Source organism: Phragmites australis, chromosome 21 (genome assembly GCF_958298935.1).
Source record: "Phragmites australis chromosome 21, lpPhrAust1.1, whole genome shotgun sequence".
Lineage (NCBI taxonomy): Eukaryota > Viridiplantae > Streptophyta > Magnoliopsida > Poales > Poaceae > Phragmites > Phragmites australis.
In genome coordinates, this window is record NC_084941.1 from 3,352,594 (window position 1) to 3,375,371 (window position 22,778).

The 22,778-nt window shown below is 41.9% G+C and overlaps 1 protein-coding gene across 1 annotated transcript; it reads left to right on the forward strand.

The window, feature by feature from the left end:
* Window positions 1–506: 506 nt before the first annotated feature.
* On the forward strand, window positions 507–6,012 carry LOC133902952 (uncharacterized). Its single transcript, XM_062344280.1, has 4 exons — window positions 507–1,352; window positions 2,104–2,652; window positions 2,733–3,000; window positions 5,495–6,012. Exons 1-3 carry the CDS (start codon window positions 507–509, stop codon window positions 2,841–2,843), a joined length of 1,506 nt encoding a protein of 501 aa, XP_062200264.1. The 3' UTR covers window positions 2,844–3,000; window positions 5,495–6,012.
* Window positions 6,013–22,778: the final 16,766 nt, after the last annotated feature.

Genomic DNA, 22,778 nt, shown 5'->3' on the forward strand with positions numbered 1-22,778 from the left:
AAATATGTTCTCTCTAATCACTTTGGATATTTTGTCTTTTTTTCTAGATACATTTGGTGCGAATTGCAGAGATAGTCAACGATTCGTGCCATTCTCAATTGTGTCTTGCAAAGGGAACACTCATTTAAAGTAAGCTTTTGATTGCATTGCTGGAGTCTGTATGATGTTAAAATAGATGCAGTACATAAGTGCAGCTCCATTTTACCGTCATTACAATTGAAACAATCTGCCATCAATTTTATCTAGCATAACTATCTATGTGACTTTCAGTTTTATTATTTTTAATATATTTATATCAGTTTAGAACAAGCCACAAATGAAACGGTTTAAATTTATAATCGCTTCATGCTTTTCCAGACTTGAATTGGACGGGCGCGCATAGTGCGCATAGTACCCGAGCCCGCATGCAAGCAGGGCCCGAACCTGCGTGTCAGCGGCCTGCCGTGCAGTGGTAGCATTCAAATGTCCGTGGCCATCGGCGGCGGCGTCGTCCACCACCGAGCCCAATGCCCAAGCCTCACCACGCCGCCTCCTCGCCGCCGCCCCCGCCGCTCGCGCTCCTCCCGCCGCGGCACTGCCCGCTAGCCGCCGCGCTGCTGGCGCTGCTCTCGGTGTTCCTCGCCACCGCGCTCTGGCTCCTCCTCGTGCTCTACCCGTCCCAGGGGGCCACACCCGTCGCCGCGCGCTCCGGGCTGTCGGATGCGGCGGTGGTCGCTGACCCCGACGCGGCCTCGCCGCTCGCGCTCGGACACATCGTCTTCGGCATCGCGGGCTCCGCGCACCTCTGGCCGCGCCGCCGCGAGTACGTCCGCCTGTGGTGGGACCCAACCGCGATGCGCGGCCACGTCTGGCTCGACGCGGGTGCGCCCGCCGCGCCGGGGCCCAGCGCCCCCTGGGAGGGCTCCCTCCCGCTGATCCGGGTGTCCGAGGATACCTCGCGGTTCAGGTACACGAATCCCACGGGCCACCCGTCGGGCCTCCGGATCGCGCGCATTGCGACCGAGGCTGTGCGGCTCGTCGGCGGCGTGGGCGCGCGGTGGGTCGTGCTCGTCGACGACGACACCGTGCTGTGCGCGGACAACCTGGTCGCCGTGCTCGGCAAGTACGATTGGAGGGAGATGGTGTACGTCGGGGCGCCGTCAGAGAGCCACTCCGCGAACACTTACTTCAGCCACAGCATGGCGTTCGGAGGCGGCGGCGTCGCGCTCAGCTTCCCCCTCGCCGCCGCGCTCGCGCGGACGCTCGACGTGTGCATCGAGAGGTACCCCAGGCTGTATGGAAGCGACGACCGCCTCCATGCCTGCATTACAGAGCTCGGCGTGCCCCTATCCCGCGAGTATGGATTTCACCAGGTATCTAGCTTATTCTTCAACATTTGCGGGCATTGAATCATAAACCTGATGCTTACAGCTCTGATCCGGTTAGTATTCCATTTGTGGGATCTTATCAAATTGTTGGTGGCCGTGTCTCATCAAGCAATTGGAGTGCTTAACCTGTTGTGCTATATGGGATCTGCTCATGAACTAGCTCTCAGCCAAGACATGAAAATAATTCGAGGAATGTACCTTCTTTCCTCATTCCATTAACGAGTAGTATGAAGCCTTGACGACTCAATCCCAATGTGAAGCACGGTTTAGATCCTGGATACCTAAGCTGATGCATCATTTCAAGCTTTACTATATCTGTCATGCTTGATTCGTTATGTCAGAAAGCAATGTGATACTTTCTACTGTCGTGCCATCTTAGCTGGGTTGATTGGAATGCATGAACAAAAGTAGGGTGTTGCCAGAGTGGTTATGATAGTGAAAGGAACTTTGGTAGGACTTGAATGTTACGTTTGTTTGGACACTTTTCTGGACCCTGGACATTTTTGCCAGAGTTTGCTTGGTTATTTTACAGTCCTGTCTCTCAATGCCCCTCTGCCAAGTGTCAACTAGGCAGTGCGTGTGTTTCAGAATCATAATAGCTTATTATTAAAAGATGTTTTGTTTTCTACAACCATCCTGAAAAATTAGATTGATTTCTGCTTTATTAATGGAGTATATGTTCTGATAAATCCATTCATCCTTCTAATGTTGTTTTTTTCCTTATATCATATATCAGTGGGATATCAGAGGCAATGCTCATGGTTTATTGGCGACTCATCCAATTGCTCCTTTCATCAGTATCCACCATGCGGAGTTTGTGGATCCCATATACCCAGGACTGAGCTCTCTTGAGAGTTTGGAGCTCTTTACTAAGGCTATGAAAATGGAACCCATGAGCTTCCTGCAGCGTTCAATTTGTTACGATCAAAGCCAAAAGCTTACATTTGCTATCTCGTTGGGCTATGCTGTTGAAGTATACCCCAATGTTCTTCTTCCTCGCGAATTGGAGCGATCGGAACGGACTTACATTGCTTATAATAGGATGAGTCAGAGAAACGAATTCGATTTTGACACTAGGGATGTTCAAAAGTCTTTGTGCAAGAAACCAATCTTATTTTTCTTGAAGGATGTATGGAAGGATGGAAACACAACCAGGGGCTCTTACATACGATCAAGTGGTAGGGATGACCTCAAAAGAAAGGTGTTTTGCTTCCGGTCACCCCCTTTACCTGACATAGATGAGATCCAAGTTTCTGCATCTCCACTAAGCAAGCGCTGGCATCTGGTTTGTACTGTCATTGCTTAGAGTATCTCTTTCCCCTCTTAAATCTTTACAATTGCTAAATTATCATTCTGCTAATATAGGCACCAAGAAGGTTATGCAGTGCACTTAAGGGATCTATTAGTGGTACTCTGTTTCTGTTTGTTCGGCAATGTGAACGTGGGACTTTTGGCTCAGCTTCTGATTCTCTATGACTGATGGAAAACAGAGATGTATATGTTCTGTCCAGATGATACATGGAAGATGTAGTTACCACCCTACATTCTTTGAGTCAAGTGTTCTGGGGGCTCTTTTTCTGCCTCAAGCGCTTGACAGTAACCAATTGCTTGTTATAATTGGCAGTTACTGAAGGTAGTTTCTGTATCTTCTCGTAGCAAATTACATTTTAAAATAGTTTGTTAGTGCTGAGCATGAGACTACCTTTTTGCTACAAGGTACTTCAGTATAAAATTAAGATGGTTTATCAGGCTAATACGATTTCTCGTTCCGGTGTTGTTGATCTATCCTGTGTGCGATGCAATAATTTGATTATTTGTTGCCGCCTCTTTACCTACACTTCATCAGTTGCAAGGAACAGATAAATTAAACCATCATTCATAGACAATATTTTTAACTGCTTCAAGTTCAAAGTGTAAACTGTAGGTTCCCAACATAAATGGCAACCTTACTTTTTCCGCTTTTAGTGAAGGAGATATATGGAAATGATATAGTAAAGTTAACAACTGCATTTCCCTTTTACATTGGAAAAGTGTTATGTGCTGCGCCCTAATTACTAGAGTTACAAACTAATTTCATGTGCACATTACTGTTATCCTGACCATGGTCGTTCTTAATGTTTTATTTCACATAACACACTTTCACAACATACTCACTACTCGGACGGTTGCCTTTCTATTGCCTTATAACACATGGATAACAAGACGATATCAAATTGCCATAATAAGTAGAAAATTTGTCATTTCGATCATTTTCTGATTTCCAAAAGGTGGTGTGTTGTTTTTACGACTAATGCATAAAGATATTCAATCTGTGCAATTGTTACCATAATCATCCTCGACCTCGACTTTTGCTTTTGATACGAGCAGGATAAACCATTTCTTGGCCAATTTTCTACAATTTTACTTTGCCAGTGATACTTGTCTGTTTGTTTAATTTGTAGGAATCAAAGGTTCTTTTAGGGTTACGCAAGCTGTTTCATCCTTTTCCTTAGAAGGATACAATTTCTAACTTTGTTTTAAACCTTAGAATGTAGTTCAAATTGTCTCTGTTTTTCCTTCCTCGAACCAGGACTTTAGAGGGATACATAGATGTACATATTGCTAAAAAGTGACAGAAAAATATCAGTATGCCTGCTGATTGGAGACGAGAGAGACATAGAGTACTTCTGTGTTCTGTCCATAGAGCAACTGCCAGCCTTTTATTGTTCTTCTAGTGTAGTCTCAAAATAGGCTAACATACGGTTCAGAAATCAGCGCTGTTGAAGTCTGAGTCACTGTGTCATACCTGGTTGTTTCTCATACATCCAGTTCAGTCCATGCATGTGGTCATCAAAAGATGATCACTGGTTTAGTTATCAGTCATATCGTTGACTGACAGATATATCCCAGTTTCCCGAGAAGAATTTGGGTGGAGAAAAAGTTTCTTTTGAAGTAATTCAATCATTTGGCTGTAAAGGTTCCTAATAGTGGAAAAGAAGATTTAACCAGAAGGCGCAGGACACCGAAATTCATCTTCTGTCTTGTATATGTTCCCAATATTGAATAGCAAGCACAGGGTTATTTTTCTTAAGCTCAACCAGTAGAAAAGCTATAAAAGAAGGTAGTCATGATAAAAACATAAAAGCGCAAGTAGTTGCTGGTTAGGAGATCGCAACTCAAACTATCTGTTTTCAGGTATATTTATTCAAATTCATGATGTATGCTCGGATGTATTGACCATATTTGCCCACAACTTTTACAGTGTCGAGTCCCAGCATTTTTCTAACCTCAGACAGTGTGTTAACTGTTAGCACAATCACACCAGTATGTGATATTTGAGTGTCAGGAGATTAACAGTTATTTTAAAATTCTCATATGCACAACTAAGTCACGTTTTATTTTCTCTTGTATATTGAGTTTGCATGAGACTTCAATCTCACACGGCTCATAATTGATTAAAGAAAGAGCTTGTCAAGTAAATCTGTATTTTGCATGGTTTTTTTTCTCCAAAAATAGGGAAGAGAAAAGGGGAAATTGGTTGGTGCCCAGGGGTTCTGACATCCCTATTAGCGAAAATCGATTAATCAAACGTGTTGCAATGTTTTAAAAAATCCATAAAAACCATCTATGTAGTACACATAAAGTATAGTAAACCTGCAAAATTCAATTTCAAATTCATCTTTGATGTTGAGATTCAAAAAACACATGTTGTAGTTTGATATTGAATTTTTGCAGGTTTACGGAACTTTATGTGTACTACATACATGATTTTTTTGAACAATTTTGGAAACATTGCAGCATGCTGATTTTTTTGTACGTTTACTTAACTTTATGTGTACTACATACATGCTTTTGATGAAATCCGCACTTGTGAAGGGTAGAATACGGTCAAAAACCAACATGTGCAAACACAGTGTCTTGATTTTTTTTGTTATGTCGGGAAATAAATTTCCAAGATAACTAATGTCAATTAGGCAACTAATCCTAATGTGGCATACCTTGTTTTTTAATTTTCTTGTTTCCATCTAATGCTTGCTATAATCTATGCTTCATGCTGCGATTGCGAACATTCCTATCTTTTAGCAAAGCTCTGTATTGTCTTTGTTGACTTAAGTGGCAATATTAATCTATCATAGTGCAATATACAGGTTTACAAGTTGCCAGATTGGCTTGAAGTTCCGAAACCACCTTTTGTAGCAGTTGCTGACAGAAGAATTTGCTGAAAAGGAATACGGAGCCTTTTTGCTGTGGAATCTTCTATGCGGCTGGCGTATGTACTTGTGGACTGGTGTTGAGTGAAGAGAGACCTTTGACTAAAACTGTGTTAGTCTGACAGAAATAACTGGCTGGCTTCATTCTTTGAGACCAGTGTACTTTACCTTCATGGTTTCTCCTCGAAAATGCATGAAATCATGTTAGAATAGTAGTCTGCTAGTTGTGGATTATAGGGCTGTAACCCTTCTTCATACCCTATTCAGAATTGTGAAACAGTGTAAATCACAATAGCCACGAGGGAGAATCCATTGAATCTACTCTTTCCTGTTACATTTAAAAAATCTTCCGTCTCACACGTTCTCTGCGAAAGGGTAGCATTTCCTTAAGGTTTGAGGCAGGTTTCAGTCAGGATCCAGTCTGTTGTAGGAGTACTTGACTTTAGAACACGGTCTTATTTGTTTCACAAAAAAAAGGAACACGGTCTTATTTTGTTCGCAAAAAACAACACGGTCTTATTTAGTCCTAGAGTCATTTAGGCCCCCTTTGGAAGTGGGGAAGTTTTCAGAATCCTAAGGGAATTGAACTGTTTCTTCACTTTCTTGTGAAATTGCCTGATCTAGTGTTGTTTAAAATGAACATGGACCGAACTCCCTTTCCAATTGCCTGATCTTGTTAGCCTGTCATTTGATCTAGTTAGTTTGTGTGAGGACTGCACCTCATTTTTCTCTCAGTTTCTCATCATACTGAATGCTGATTGTTGAAGAAAAGCTTCTGCCAGATTATCCTCTTATCAATACTGTATGTATGTGCTGTCCAGTCTCCACCAACAAAGATTTAACCTGCAAAATTTTGCAGCATTATTTTCAGTAATGTTGACATGTTGTCTGGACCTGAAGTATCAACGACCTTCGTACTCATAATTTCCATTGATGTGGTTACTTCTGAGTTCTGGTCATCATATTTGGTGCAGTAAATTTTACAGAACTATAACTATTTACATCTAATTATCACAAAACTATAACTTTTAGAACGAGTTTTACAAAACTATAAGTACTTATGCTCCTAGTAACATAAAACTATATTTTTTTTCTTCATAAAACTACATTTTTTGCGTTTTACAAAACTACAACTATTTTGTGCAAAATAGTTGTATTTTTGTGTAAAAAATATAGTTTTGTGTTACTAGGGGTACAATTACTTATAGTTTTGTGAAATTTGTTCTAAAAGTTATAGTTTTATAGTAGTTACGTACAAATAGTTATAGTTAAATTTACTCTATTGGGTAATTGGGTAATTCTATTTCCTGCTCGTGACTTCCCCCAGGCCACAACATATCTCCAAGTGCAGATTCGTTCTGGTCAACTTCGCTTGTTTATTCTGGTCAAGTTGTGCTCTCGTGATGTCCGTTGGTAATTTCTTTGCTACCAGCTTCTCGATCTGAGATCTCTTGCGCTCAGCAAGTGCAGCATTAACAACTGCGTAGTTACATGTTTCAACCAGGATCCAATCTTTTAGGCCCATCTAGGCCCACATAGTTTTGTTGTGCAACGTGCAGTTCTTCCTTTACTACGCCAGATATCATTTGAAAGGCTAAACCATGAAACCTTCGTATTGTAACATGTCAGATATCATGGCCTTTATAGCTCAAGACTGGAATTCAAATTTGGTGGATGGATGGAATGCTTGGATGGAATCCACAAAAATGTGTTCATGACACCCCAATAATAGTGTTTCACCGGACAAGCTAGATATATTTCCCGGAATCTGTTATGGAACAGAACAAATATAGCTTGTTCCAATCCAGAAGATATCCTCTGTATAGCTTGCTTCTGGGTCTAGAGTTTGGGTTTCTCCTGGTTTGGAGGACTCTTGCCAAAAGTTTTGGCTGCTGCAAAATCCTCCGTGGTCACGCATTTGCGTGTAGGGCCGATACCGTCGCGAGTAAAACCTGATCGATTCTGGATAAAAAGGACCACATGGAAGTTTCTGTGTGAGAAACTCCTTTCGTTTCTCGCAGTGATTTGGCGGATGTACCTTGTCTTGTAGTGTGCGTCCAGGCTATATGCTTTGTCAATCTCTCTACCTAAGAACCAACACTTTGTAAGAAGTCTTCTGCTATCTCTCATCATCCTACTATTTTGCTCCAGGAGGTAACCAATTCTAAGACTAGCCTCAACAGGGAAGGGGTGATATTTTCGTTGTGAAGGGATTTTTGTTCCGTTCAGCGCTCCAACGGTTTTTCCTTTATGGTTCTCTTCACGACGGGATTCTCAAGATCATTCCCTTCAGAACGGGATTCTTTCTCTTTTCACTTCACGATTCCTCTCGAAAGGAATCTGTTGAAGATGAGAGAAAATAAAGGGAATAAGAACGGGGAATGTAATCGGGAAGGGAACAAAATGAAAGGAATATGATTGAAGATGTTCTAATGTAAAAAAAAAGACAGAAAATGCTGTTATCTTGCATGTAGCCGTGGGACTAGGGAGTGGTGATGTTGCCGTCGACCGCAGCAATGCCAGGTAGAATTTGGTTTGACGCGCGATGAGTTTTTTAACCGCTGCTGTTTAATCTCTGAATTTCTGCAGTGGTAGGATCCTAACCGGGGACCCATAGAATGCATCGTGATCGATTGATCATACGTAAAACGAGCTCGAATGATCAATCGATCACGATGCATTCTTCAAGTGCCACGGGAAAGAGTAACATCTTCAAGTGCAGTGCAGGGTTCCTCGTACCAGGGGTTTACTTTACTTTTTTTTTTTTTGGCATCCGAGCTGTCCTGAGATAAATTCTGACTTTCTGAGAATTGGCACAGCACGGCAGGGCATTTCTTCACTCGTTTTCCATTGATACCCCCTCAAAGCCCAAATACACGGTCAGAGAACTAGCAGATGAACAGCAGTAGGCTCGTGAGTGACAGCCAGGGGCGGATCTTCAGGGGCTCAAGCCCCTCAACCCGCTGACACCCTCTTATAGTCTTTCAAGTAGGATGCAAGTGAATATCTAAATGAAGGTTAATCTTTAATTCAATTAAATGAGGTTTAGATCGATCTAATAAGTAAAAAAAAATCCAAAACTCGCATTCCTGCCTCCCAGCTATCCCTCTATTTTTTTTTTTTTGCAAGAGAAGAATGAGAAAAAGAGTAAGATGAGTGGAGGAATCTATAACATATATTATCCAGCCAAGATTGGGTGCACTGTAAGAGGTTCGGGAACTGTAGATACTGTAGCAGCGGGTCCACATATTGTGTATGTATAGGTATACGGATACATGTATACGTATATGTATATATGTATGTATATACGTATATATACATATATTTACACATATAATATAATTTTATTTTCGAGAAATTAAAAAATATCAACAGGAATATTAGTTATATTGATAAATCGACTGAAATAATCTAAAATACAAAGAAAAATATATAAAACTCAAAAAATATGAAACAAATTTTGTTATTTTCGTATTACTTTTATCTACATGCTAAAATTATGTGCATGCATGAAAGTACTGCTGTTTTTCCTATAATGAAGTGAATATGTTAAATATTGATAAATTCATAAGTAAATATTGAGATACCCTAAACTAGTTTATTTTGTCATGTTCTATAAAAAAAAAAATAGGCGCGGCGCAAGCGCGCCTATCCGCCTAGTAAAATGAACCCCTCCATGATTTCGGCAGTCCAACAAGTTTTGCGTGAGGACAAGGCAGTTGGAACTGCCACCGCATGCAGGGAAGAGAGAGACGCTTCGGTCAGATCAGGACCAGATGCGTGCCGCAACGGAAGATGTCACCTCCGTTCCGTTTCGTTTCGCTCCACCCATCTCATCTGACGCGCGTGCGTAGGTGCGTACGACGGAGTCGCAGAGCAGCTGGCTGGTGCCGGCACGTGACGCCGTGGTCCGTTGCTGGTGCCGGCACGTGATGCCATGGGCCGTGCGGCGAACCGAACCGGCCGCAGCCTCACGGTTCAGTGCTCAAGTACGAGTATACTAACTAGTGCTTCACAGAAGAGATGAATGTGTCCGTGGCACGGTAGGGTTCCGAATTTTTTTTCAGAAATCTTTTGGTTTTAGATTGTTTTTGAAAATATTTCTATGCAATTATTTAGCTAGTTGGATGGATTCTTATTCTCAGAGAAAAGAAATAAGTAATTCAGAAATGAAAGAAACCATATTTTACTTGTTTCTCTCTTGCAGTATAAAGAAACAGAAATATTTCTCCTATTTTAAATTCAAATCACTTAAAAACACTTTTTAATAGGAATTTCACTGATTCTGGCTAGAATCCGAAAATTTTCTTCCTCCAAACGCACCCTATACAGTGGTTGTAGATTCAGTGGATTCTCAGACAAATATTAGCCGAAATTTAGCATGTTCCTACTGAATGAAGCCTCGTCCAGTTTAGAAGACCCCGCCGCTCTGCCTGAGGAGACCAAAACTGCACGTAAGCTGAGCTGCCGGCGGTCGTGCTGTTGCTTATCTACTAGCAGTAACATCCTATATCTCCCTGATGATTTTTACCAGTTGGAGGCTTGGAGCGTCCAACCTGGTGCTTAGCATAGAAGCATCGCGAGGTAGGTAGTCAAAATTAGCCGACCACACGGTATGAAACGCTTGACCGTGTGGCGGCGAAATGGGTCGCCAACTGCTGCGACGAGCCATATTCCTGGACGCTGTAAATTGCATCCTCACCTTCAAGCCACATCACGAACTGTTAACTCCATTTCAACGTAAGTAAGTAATATAGGTGCTTATACACCAAGTAATATAGGATGAAGCCTCTGGATTTTTGCCGGAGTGAGCCATCTTTTTTTTTTACACCTTCTTACTGTGTAGTCTACTTTAAAGATTTTTTAAGTACGAAACGAGAATCAAATTTCTACCGACTCCCTCCACCCACGGAGTTTTGCGTTGGGCTACAAACCTGTCAGCCGGAATGCGCCATCTTAAACGCCTCATTATACGAGATTAGGCCTTTTCTTTTCACGAACCCATATAACCCTAGCGGCTTCCTGGGATCGTCTTTTTTGAAAATGTTGCGTTTTGTGCTTAGCCAGTCGGGCTTCTACTTCTAATTAATACAACCAACAATTCTCCTGCCGGTTCTTTCAAATAATCTGAGCACCACGTATCCAGGGAGGTAGGTTGTGTGCGTCTGACGGTACAAAAAAGAGGCCGTAATTGTTTTTCCATTATCTAGAACATATCCAGGGCATTGCGCAGCATATTGCATAGCTTGCCTTGCGTAGCGGACAACGGAATTAAAACTACCCGCGCCTAATCTTCTCGACGACTACCAGCACCTGCAGCAGTACAAGTGGAATACTTGATCACCACGGATCATTTGTTAGCTACTCGTAGCAATCACCGGACACGGCGGAGCTGTTCATCGTTGACTTTGAACCCCGCCGTGCTCTCTCCCTCGCTTCCCACCGGCGGAAACAACCGCAGCTAGAACTCTGACCACCACCTCGGTTCCGTGAAGACCCGGAACGCTCAGGCTGGTCGATCAGAAACCTGAGACTCTGAATTCTGATGGCGGCAGCCACTACGGATGGACGGGCACTGACGGATGGTTAGGTGCCGGCGCCAGGGGCAGTGGCCAGCGAACGTGTCCTTGCCCGGCACTTGATACCAGCCGCACGGTTAGAACTCTGAACTTCTGAAACAGCAGGTGATGAACAGAGCGTAGTGATTGTGCTGGCTCTGACTGATCGTCTGAACATTGTGTGAGTTCATCAAGTGTTTGAGCAATGAAGACTTGAAGCTTCGCAGATGCTGAAAGATTGTGTGTTAAATGTGAGATGCAGCCTGACTGACCATTCAATTGCAGGGTGTGTGTTCAGAACATCAGTTGCAGGGTCAATCTTGAGAGAGAGGAGGGAGAAAGATACTGCTCCTTGCTTTCATACAGATGGTTGATGGCCCAAGCACTGTTGCTGCTATATAAATGGAGTACGTTCATAGTCTGGCAGCTTGGTTTGCTCTTCTGAACTGAAGAAGAACTGGACCATTTCCGTCTCTGCAACCAGTTGAAGAACTGGACCATTTGCGTCTCTGCAACCAGGTGCCAGCCTGGTCAGTGTCTGCAATTCTCGTGCCTGGAATGCCGTGACATCTCTCTCTCTCTCTACAAAAAAGGAGTCCCTTTCTGGCTCTCTCTCGGAGGCCTCGTGGCTGCATTTTGACGGGAAACGCAGTTGTTTCTCCACTTGAATTCGTTCCGGACGGTGCGTCGACGATCGATCTCGATAGCTAGCTCGGGCGATGTAGAATTTGGCTTCTGATGCCTGTAATGCTTGGCGCAAGCATAGCCAGCCACATGTGCGGCTGATCAAGCTCGGCTAGCTGCTTAGCCGTGCTGCTGCTGCGAGGGTGGCCAACAGTGACGCCACTAGCATGCATCCTGACAATGAGACGCTTTCATTTTTTGTTCCTCGATGGAAGGTATCATTCGTTGCGACTAAAAAGGAGGGAGCAGACCGCGACGTCGAAGCTCAGTTTAGCTTACCTTGGTTAGTGAATTTGACTGGATTTGATTATGATAAGAGGAAATTGTGCCCCTTCTGGATGGCCAATCGAAGATTAATGTTCTTCTTTTGAACTAGGATCTGAAAAATGAATGGAAGAAATCGGTCGATGTATTTCAGTTGTCCGGACAATCAGTAAACTTTTTCTCTCTCCTATTTTACCTTGGATGACAACGTGATACTTGTCTGTTCATTTTTTTACACTAAGGCTTGACTACTTATTTTTTATTATTTTCTCTCCTAATACATCTTGACAAATCTCTTACCGTCCTTTGAAAAAATTACGCTGAGGCTGGCACAATCTACAAACAGTAAGAAGGCAATTCAGATTTCAGCCTCCAGCACTGAAAACAAACAGTAAGAAGGTACAAGAAGGACGCGCCTTGAAACGGCAAGTGCCAAAACCAGGTCAAAGTGACAGGAACTCGTCAGCACCCCGGTCAAACGCCATGGGAGAAACCCAGAAGAAAACAGCGAGGCCCTCGCCGCGCATGAGCACGCGTGCACGCACGAGACCGTGCTCGTCGCAGCGCCGCGGTCACTAGCTGCCATGCATGTCGGCCTCGCCTCGCTCGACTTCGCTTTCGAAAGATCAAGAGTGAAAGACCAATTCTTCCTTCGTTTCCTACGCGTACATGGCATGCATGTCCCTGTCAAGTGTAGCAGCATTAGCAGCCGTAACCAGGATTTCGATCTCATTTTATAATTATTTTCATTCTCAGAGAAAAGATCGAAATTCATAGTCATTTTTTCATCCTATGCTAGGTGAGTCCCAAATACCAGTGAAGAAAAATTCCAGAATTAAATATTTAGTTCTCCTTCGAAATTTGCAAATCGCAAAATTTTACCAAAATTTTAATCCCCAACAGTAACTGTCATTACTCCGCCGGTATGAACAGTGAAATTGGCCTTCCAGAGGGGAAGAAGGCGGCAGAGCAGTTAATCACCTGTCCTAACAACGCCCATCTGGACATGGCAGTAACGCGTTTACAGTTAGGAGTAGTTAGCATCGCTGCTAATGATGGCTTGGCCGCCCGTCCGTACGATCGATCGAACGCCACCGGTCAAACCGATCGATTATTGGGGGTACGGCTGGTCTACTTCAAGTACCAGCAGGACACGAGCGTGGAACTTTCGTATTTTCACATTTTTATAATATATTTTATATCTCTGTAAATTAATTTTTTAAAATACATCATGTTATACAGTGTCATAACATTTAGCGCTGTAATTATATAGTACAGTACTGTGATATTTAACACCGTGCTAGTTGCAATACATGAACTTCTATGTTGGCAGATTTTTACATAGCAACTAACATAGCATCAATTAATTATCATGATACCGTACTATTTAATCATAGTATCAAATATTACATCATAAAAATAATCTATTTTTCTACAGATCCATAAGTAGAAAAAGGTTTCTTAAAAAGACCAAAATATAAAAATTCCCCAGCCGAAATCTCGCTGTCTCTGAGGTCTGAGCTCAGTGCGTACGCCCCGTCTCGAAAGCGTAGTTTTTCGGAAGGCCAGAGCTTTTTCCACGAGAAGAGGCGAACGGAGAAGAGGGGAGACGAGAAGCTTGCGACGCTGATACGGTACAGTGGAAGCTGGACACACGAGGCGCCATCCGTGCGATCGAGGGCGCACGTGGGAGCCGCGCGCGTGCCGCGATTTTTTTTTCATGCACGTGAGGTTGCGTACGCGTTCGTGCGCGTGGGAGGCGGCGGCGGCAACGCAGGCGTGGAGAGTCCTAGCACGCAACGAACGGTTGCGGATCGTGCAGAGACGCATGGGCAGGTAATTCGGCGTGCATGAGAAGCTGCGACCGGTGGGATATTTGGGGACTGAAACAAGTGGTGTCCCTGTTTAAAACTAGAAATTAGGGTGTTGCTATACTCAGGAGAAGGTTATAAAAAAAGACCGAGATCACGAACTACTCGAATGTAGCTAATTAAAAGCTTGATTCGAGATTGACTCATCTAAGATTACAGTTGAGCTCGAGCTTGTAAGTCTAAACGAGCCACGAGCCTCCTATTCCATTCAATAATTTAACAATTTATATGTTTGATTTAGAGAAGAAATATACAAATTTTAACTATTAACGAGTCTATTCGAATCGAGCTCAAACCTGTCTAGACTCGGTTAACAACTTAGACTCCCTTGAGCTAGACCTTGCCATGCTAGGCTTGTTTGAACTAGGCTTATTGACAATACTATTCAGACATCTATTTCTTAAAAAAAATAGGCAACAAACCGTGCAAGTACAGTTCATCTTCTTCCTTTGTTTCTGTCTTCTTCTAGTGCCAACTATTTCATCCTCACACCATGCCGTGATACGCCCCCTCACGCCGCCTATTGCCGATGTCCCCACTGTCGTGCTAACCGCTACATTTTCATTGCCCCCACCGACAACCACGCTCATCATCTGTCTGCCACCCGCGGCTATGACAACGCCACCACCACCTCACCGCACCATCATACCGTCACCCACCACCTCGAGCATCCCTCTAATGCTGACACCCGATGAATCCACCCCGAACCTAAACCCTCTCTCTTGTAACCTCATCCTCACATATTTTTCTTCTCTGGAGTTCACATCTGCTCACATGGTCGATTGAAAAAACACGAGAATTCAGGCACTTAACTCTAGGAGGTGCGTAGAAATTAAGGGGCAAAGGAGTTCGAGTCCATATCATCCCGATGATCACTTGATCGGATAAGCAGCGAAGCAGGTTCAAATAACCGAAAGATGTAAACATAACAAATTATAAAATTCCAGCGATGTGTCACTGACAAGAGGACCGTTTGTGGTTGGGGTGTGGTTGACCGTCAGAAACTCAAATAGTGGTCTTGTTAGGAAAAAGATCTCTCTTTAAATAACCGACAATGTTGACTTTACTGTTCAATTTTGACTCACAATACCAAAAATAAGTAGTTAAGTAGAAGTGATATTGTTAAATTTGTCATTAAAAGTACTCAAGAATATCAATTGTACACGTAGAACTATATGCTTATACATGCATTCGTTGATGATGTGGATATACGTCATGATGATTTAAATTCGAGTCATCTTAGATTTGAATTTGAGGACTGGATTTTTAAAATGGTTGTACTTTTATTATCTTAAAAAATAAATTCGTTTAATATTAGCTGTCAAAGTTTGCTCGACAAAGTCAAAACTGCCAGTTTTTGATAATGGAGGGACTGTTATTTTGTGACCTGCTTGACAGCAGCTACCAAACAAGGGGCAATTCACCAAAATCAGGCTGGGAATCTCATATCTGATCATGTTGCTGTTGCTTGTGCCGGTTTTGACGAAACAATGCAACGATAGTCAAAAGGTTCGTTGCCAAAGTAAACAGATACGTACACACAATTATTGTATTGAGTTGAAGTTGGCACAGGTCCAGAGATACGTTTGCTTGTTCAGCATGAACATGCCTCATGCATGGGCGATAACACACGCCGATAAGTAACCGAACTGACCCTTGATCCAAGGCAGCAATGTTGGTGCCATTTGTAACCTGTTTTTGCTAGCTGCTGCTGCTGTCTTGGACAAAAAAAAAAAAAGGCAGTGGCGTCGTCATATGCAACCAGATCATGGAAGAGCTGATCAAGGATGAAGCCTCCATCTACGCGTCATCTTAGACGTCTGATTTTTGCGAGAATATGTGTTTATCTTTGCACGAATCCATAGGCCTGTAGTGGCTTGTTGGGGTTATCTATTTTTTAAAATAATTTGTCTCGTACTCAAACCGTTAGGCTTCTTTTAATTAATACAACGGTCAATTCTTCTATAGATTCTTTCTGATCCTGGAACAAGATTGCAAAGCAAGGGGTTTGTTTAATTCTTTCTGATCCTGGAACAAGAATGCAAAGCAAGGGGTTTGTTTAATTACGCGATGGAATGCGGAGCTGCCTCCAAATGTGAAAGGACTGGAAGATGGGCGCGGTGCGGACGATATATCCTTGCACTGTTGCGCATTGATTTAATTCATGTTAACCCACAATGGCTGCCATTTGGAAGGGCGTTGGATAAGGACGTGTGCTTAGTTACGAATTGATCAAACTGTACTGTAATGCATAGAAAATTACTTCGCGTTAGGAAAGCATAAACAACCAAGTGATCAACATCACAAATACCATTGCCAACGGTTGCTCATCTGTTGTAATTTTGAGGAAGTTATCTGTACATAATTCTCGATCGGACGGCTGGGAAACATGCGACAGGCCAAACGAGATAATTAATTCTAACATGCAATTTTTTTTTAAAAAAACAAATCTGACAGTGCAAATGAGAAGGGAAAGAACTTGCATTGTGGCATCAACGGCCATGAGTACTTGAGTAGTGCCATTTCTGAGCCACGCGCAGATCAGCCGGCGCACGGTTCAGAGGTTTCAGTGCTCCACCAAGCTTTCGCAGAGGGGGAGAACACGAGGAACCGGCGGCGTTCTTGGCGATCGCTGCAGGACGGCGCAGGCGAATAATTTAGGTGACCGCAGCCTTTTCTGCCCCGGATGCCGGGCGCGCGCGCTGCGTTGCGTCATCGTCGTCAGCTTCGGCAACGGCGAGTTTGGGAGCATTCCGGTGTCAGCTTCCTCGGGATGTCGCGCACATCTTGGCCAAAAGCTGGGTTCACGAACTCGTTTGGCCACTGGAACACAGTAGCCGACGAATTATCCAAAATTCGTGAATATATGTACAAATTCGGTAAAAATCGGATAAATTTTATTAATTTTTTGAATTTTGAATTTAAATCGGATCGAAATGCGGTCGTATTCTGAATACGGTGTGAACCGAATTCGTCGAAAACCGTGAATTTTGAGCGGTTTTCGATGAATTTGTGAACCCTGCCCAAAAGCCACCAGCCACTCTGCATTTGCATTGATTTAGGATTTCATTTGAGCATATTGATTATAAGCTAATTGAAATTAGAGTTGGAGATATATGTTTGCTTATCTCGTGGTGTGTAGGTGATGGATCAACTTGGTGCAGTGCTTGATGTCAGACGATCAAGTAGGTTGGGCAAAGTCAATGGTGATCCTAACTGAATACGTGGAGGTCAAGCAAAGTATGAAAGATGGATAAAGACGGTATGTTGACAAAGTGAAGTGAAGGGGATACCGGTGCAAGTGGTAAGACGGTTGCCGATGGTCAGGATCGCAAGACAGAGTACACGTATTGACATCAGAGTGCTTGTTTAAGTTGTAAGTAAGTGGGAAGTCACGCTTTGAGAAACGTGCTAGAGTTTCGCAGTTTGGCCTCAAAATCGTGGGAGGACTGGTGGAGTACGTGGTACTATTGCAATGCTTGCATCGAGGCGAAGGTAAATCGTGAAGGCGCTGCGGCCGTCCAATGAATTAAGAAGAAAATAGACTAAAATACTCTTGATGGTAGGTACGAGTGTATTACAAGTGAGGTGTGTTTTGGGAAAAAGCTAGGGAACTTAGGAGTCAAGTTTTATAGGCTTATAAATTGGGAGGTAGAGCTATGGGAGGATATGAACTAGCTATTTTGAGTCTCTTGTGCTATCCATATGAGAGCCTTGTGCTAGAGCTTTAGAGGAGAGGAAGATAAATGCTTAGTCTATGTATTAGGTGAGAGCTTTGTAATGTTTTTTTTAATCTACCTAAAATAGGTCCGACTTCTGCAATAAAGTTTATTTTTCTTCATATTATTGTATCCACACGACATTCAACAAATTCCGAATTTGAGTATCCCAAGAGTAAGAAACTAGCACATTTGAGGTACCACAAGCATATGCTAGGTGTAAGCTTTATGTATCTAAAGATTCTCTTAACCGTGCTAAGATGCGATTTCTTAGGATTAGTTTGAAAGCGAGCGCACATGCATCTACTAAACATAATATCGGACCTAGATGTGGTAAGGTAAAGAAGTGACCTAACCATATAACGATAAAGTTTTTGGTCAACCGGTTTACCAGTTTCATCCAAGTTGAGATATCCATTAGTAGGCATGAGGGTTTTGATTGTCTTGCAATCATCTATCTTGAATTTCTTGAGAATGTCCCTCATATAGTTTTCTTAATAGATGAACGTCCCTTACTTTAATTATTTGATTTGAAATCCAAGGAAGTAGTTTAGCTCATCAATCATCGACATCTCGAACTCCTTAGACATCATGTCATCAAATTCCTTGCAAAACTCTCTGTTAGTTGAACCAAATATTATATCATTAACATAAATTTGACATAAGAAAAGCTCATTGTCGATGATCTTTGTGAACAATATGGTGTCCACCCTCCTGATCTTGAATCCTTAGTTGATGAGGAAGTCACGTAGGTATTCATATCAAGCTCTCTTTGGGCTTGCTTGAGCCCATAAAGCACCTTGCGCAACCTATAGACATAATTAGGATATCTAGGATCTTCGAAACTGATGGGTTGTTCAACATAAACAAGTTTATTAATGAAGTCATTTAAAAATACACTCTTCACATCCATTTGATAAAACTTAATGTTATGATGTGAGACAAATGCAAGAAGAATACAGATGGCTTGAAGCCTTGCCATAGGAGCGAATGTTTCACTAAAATCCAAACCTTCAACTTGTGCAATTCCTTGCACGATGAATCTTACCTTGTTGCGTACCACCACACTATGTTCATCTTGTTTGTTACGGAAGACCCACTTGGCTTCAATCACATTCTTATCTTGAGACATCTCTTCAAGTATCCATACTTTATTTTGGGTGAAGTTATTGAGTTCTTATTGCATATCAATCACCCAATCCAAAGCTTTAAGAGCCTCATCTACATGTGTGGGTTCCAAACAAGAGACAAACAAGTAATGTTCATAAAATGAAGCATATTAACGAGAGCAAGTTCTTACTCCCCTAGATGGACTCCCAATGATCAAGTCAATTAGGTAATCCTTAGAAATATGCGTTTGCTTCACTTGTGATTCTTGAGATGTACCTTGTGGTGGTTCAACATCTTGAGCTTGAACTTGAGCTTCCTCTCGAGAGATATGGACATCATGTGATGGAAGTGGTTGATCATCCTTCTCATCATCTTGATCAACTTGGGGTGCCATAGAGGTGAAGTGAAAATAAAAGGTACATCTTCATCATCATTTTTAGGCTTGGTATCCTCAATCGTCATATTCTTCATCACATCTTTCAAGAGTTCATCACCTACATCTTCATAAGAAATACATTGTCCTTTGGAGCCATTAGATTCATCAAACTTCATATCACAAGTTTCTTTAACAAAACTGTTGTCATTGCTAAATAATTGATATGCTTTGGAGTTCGATGCATAACCAACAAGAAAACTAATATTACAATATTTTTCAAACTTGTCTAGGTGTTCTCTTTTCTTGTAGATAAAACACTTACACCTGAACACCCGGAAGTAGGAGATATTGGGTTTCCTTCCAATGAGAAGCTCGTATGGAGTCTTCTTCAAAAGTCAGTGAAGATACACTTGGTTGGATGCATAACACGCTATGTTGATTGCTTCCGTCCAAAACTTTTCCAGCGTACCATACTCATCCAACATTACTCTTACAAGAGTGATCAAAGTCTTATTTTTTCTCTCTACTACGTCATTTTGTTGAGAGGTGTAGGTTGACAAGAACTCATGCTTGATGTCTCTATCATCACAATAATCTTTAATTTGAGTGTCCTTGAACTCCGTGCCGTTGTCACTTTGGATCTTCACAATTATGGCCTCAAACTCATTTTGAGCCCTTTTTGCGAACTTCTTGAAGATCCCAACGATCTTGCTCTTGTCATATAGAAATAAAGTCCAAGTGTATATTGAATAATCATCAATAATGACAAGGCAATAGAGATTATCACTAAGATTTTTGTAGTTAGTTGGTCCAAAGAGGTCCATGTATAGAAGCTTCAAGGTCTTTGATGTAGACATCATTAACTTGTATGGATGAGAGCTTATAACTTGCTTTCTCGCTTAGCAAGAATTACACAACTTGTCCTTCTCGAACATTGCATCCTTTAAACTAACCACCATTCCATTCTTGAACGTCTTCTTGAGTTGACTCATTCCAATATGTGCAAATCGACGATGCCAAAGCCAACCCATAGATGTCTTGGTGAAGAGGCATGTTGTCTAGCTAGCTTCATTAGAAGAAAAATCCACAAGATAGATATGTTCATATCTAAAACCTTTAAAGACTATATCATTCTAATTCTTGCTAGATATAACAACATCACTAAATAAACATGTGAACCTAAATCACATAGTTGAGCTATGTAAAGCAAATTAAAACTAAGAGACTCTACTAAAAGCACATTACAAATATAGAGATCGTTGGAGATTGCCATCTTATCCAAACCTACCACATTTATTTTAGAATTATCACCAAAAGTGACTTTGTCATGATCACCCACTTCATCTTCTAGAGAGGTGAACATCTTTACATTGCCAGCTATATATTGTGTGCATCCACTATCAAGCACTCAATGATTTCCACCAATTTTGTTGTTTATCTACACACATATGATCAAGCTTTTTGTTTAGGTACCAACAAAGTTTGGTACCTTTCATATGAGACACAAGAGCTTTAGGCATCCAAAGTTATCTAGGAAGCTTGCCCTTAGCTTGAGTTCTAATGAATTTAGTAATGATTTTTCCACTTTTGAGCTTATATAATAGGAAATGATGATCATTAAAAGTTGACTTGTATTTAGGAGGTAAGGTAGGAAGGAGTTTAGTAGGAATTGGACACTCCCTTGTGTGGTGGTCGGTGACCATACAATGTTGGCAATATGAACCAACTTTTTTGATAAAGCATTTTTTTTATCACCAGTGGCTTGGTGATGTTCTCCACCGAGTTGAGGAAGCATCCAATGCCTCTCTTGTTGTAGTACATAACATTATTAATGAGGACTTTCTTGTACTTCTACTTCCCCTTAGCCAACCGGACCATACACAAATTGAGATTTGCAATCTCATTCATGAGCTCTTGCTCCCTTACATGGTTAGTCTTTTAAGATGAATAGTATCACATGAAGAAGAGCATAGGATATCAAGAAGATCATCACGAGAAGTAGATGCGTTGACCTTAACTACATCGATAGTAGGCAATTCATTCATGCTATGATCAATAGCATCATGTCACGTCCCAAATTCCATAATCGTGTGATTAAACTTAATCATGCATCATTAGCATCATAATTTTTTTTGAGGTAAATTATTTTGGCGTACTAGAGCACTTTGTTTGAAATCAATTGGATTAGAGAAAGAAGTTTGGGAGAGAAAAAATTAAATTCACAGTTAAAATAGACCTCTTTCTCTCTAACATGTGGGACCCACCCGGCCCCACCATCTCTCCCTCCACTTGGGCAGCAGCCCCACCTGCTCCCTCACTCCCACTCCCGTGCCTCTCCTCTCCCAACCAGCCAAAGCAAGGGAGCAAGAGCCCTCTCTCCTCTCTCAAGCACTCTCTCCATTTCTCCCTCAAATCTGCGCTCTAGGAGCCGAATTAAGGTATTCATGTGGTACCATTGCGATCACAAGCTCACAAGCATTCCATTCCTCCAATTTGTTTGCTCATTCCCCAAGGATTTGAGCCGATTTGGATGTCTTTTGGTGTTAGGGTTGAAAAGTAAAGAACACCGGAGTTCTTCGATTTCCCACCGTTTTCTCCTTCTTCCTGTGGTTCCCAACCTTGGCAAAGCACCTTGGGTAAGTCCTCTAGGCTTCCTATGGCCTGGATACACATTTGGTTGGTCGAAACCCGAATTTGGAGCTAGGTGGTGAAGTTTGGGTATTTTTGGATGTTTTAGACCTAATTTGAGGAATTGGATGAATTTGAGTTAGGAATGGAGTTTCTAGTTGTTAAGTGTGTTCTAGAACCCTTGAACTAGCTCAAACATGTTCCCTTTTAGTTTGGAGAAGATCGCAATTCGTTCCGGGCATTTTCCCCCTCAAAACTGTTCAGTTCTGGAGCTTCCCCGGAGTATCCGGTCTTCCCTAGAGTTTCTGAGTGAGCCCCAGCTGAAAAAAACAGAGAGGGCACTGCCGGGGAGTCTCCCGGAGTCTCCGGTACCCCGGAGTATCCAGCATTCACCGGAGTATCCGGGTGCACTGTTCATTAGAGGATTTTTCTCCTCTGCTGATAACTTGTAAAATTCATAATTAACTTATACGAACTCCAAAAATCATGAAACTAATTTTTTTTAGTTTTATAATAAACTAATCTATCTATTAAAAATATCCCCAGCTATTAAATGTCGAATCAAATTTTTTTAGGTTAATTAATTAGGCTTAAGCTTCATTAACTCGCTATTAATTCTTTACAAGTCCAAAATGGATGAAACCAATTTTGCTAGTCTTCTTATGACTTGTTCTAGCTAGAAAAAATATTTTCCTACATTTTAAAGCATATTTTCATGGTATTTCATCATTTGCACCTTGTGACTTAGATTGTTGCATTTCATTTATGCTTATCATTGTACGCGTTATGTTTCTTAGAACACGCTAATCCATCGATCCCAGAAACCGAGGTCAATCCCGAAGCGCCGCACCTTTGTGAACCAGTGCATCAAGGCAAGCAACCTATTATGTTTGCATATTGCACCTGTTTAATCGAATTGAATGAAGTCTAAAATTGATAAATTATGCTTGTGTATGTTTGCATGTTTAGTGAGTCATTGTCGGGTATAAATGGGTAGATCTTATGTTGAAT

What these genes read in the sequence shown, in the direction of transcription:
- LOC133902952 (XM_062344280.1), top strand. Translation starts at nt 507, where the DNA reads ATGCCCAAGCCTCACCACGCCGCCTCCTCGCCGCCGCCCCCGCCGCTC. An exon ending in GCGAGTATGGATTTCACCAG is followed by an intron (nt 1,353 to 2,103) that starts GTATCTAGCTTA and finishes ATCATATATCAG; the next exon opens with TGGGATATCAGAGGCAATGC. An exon ending in TAAGCAAGCGCTGGCATCTG is followed by an intron (nt 2,653 to 2,732) that starts GTTTGTACTGTC and finishes CTGCTAATATAG; the next exon opens with GCACCAAGAAGGTTATGCAG.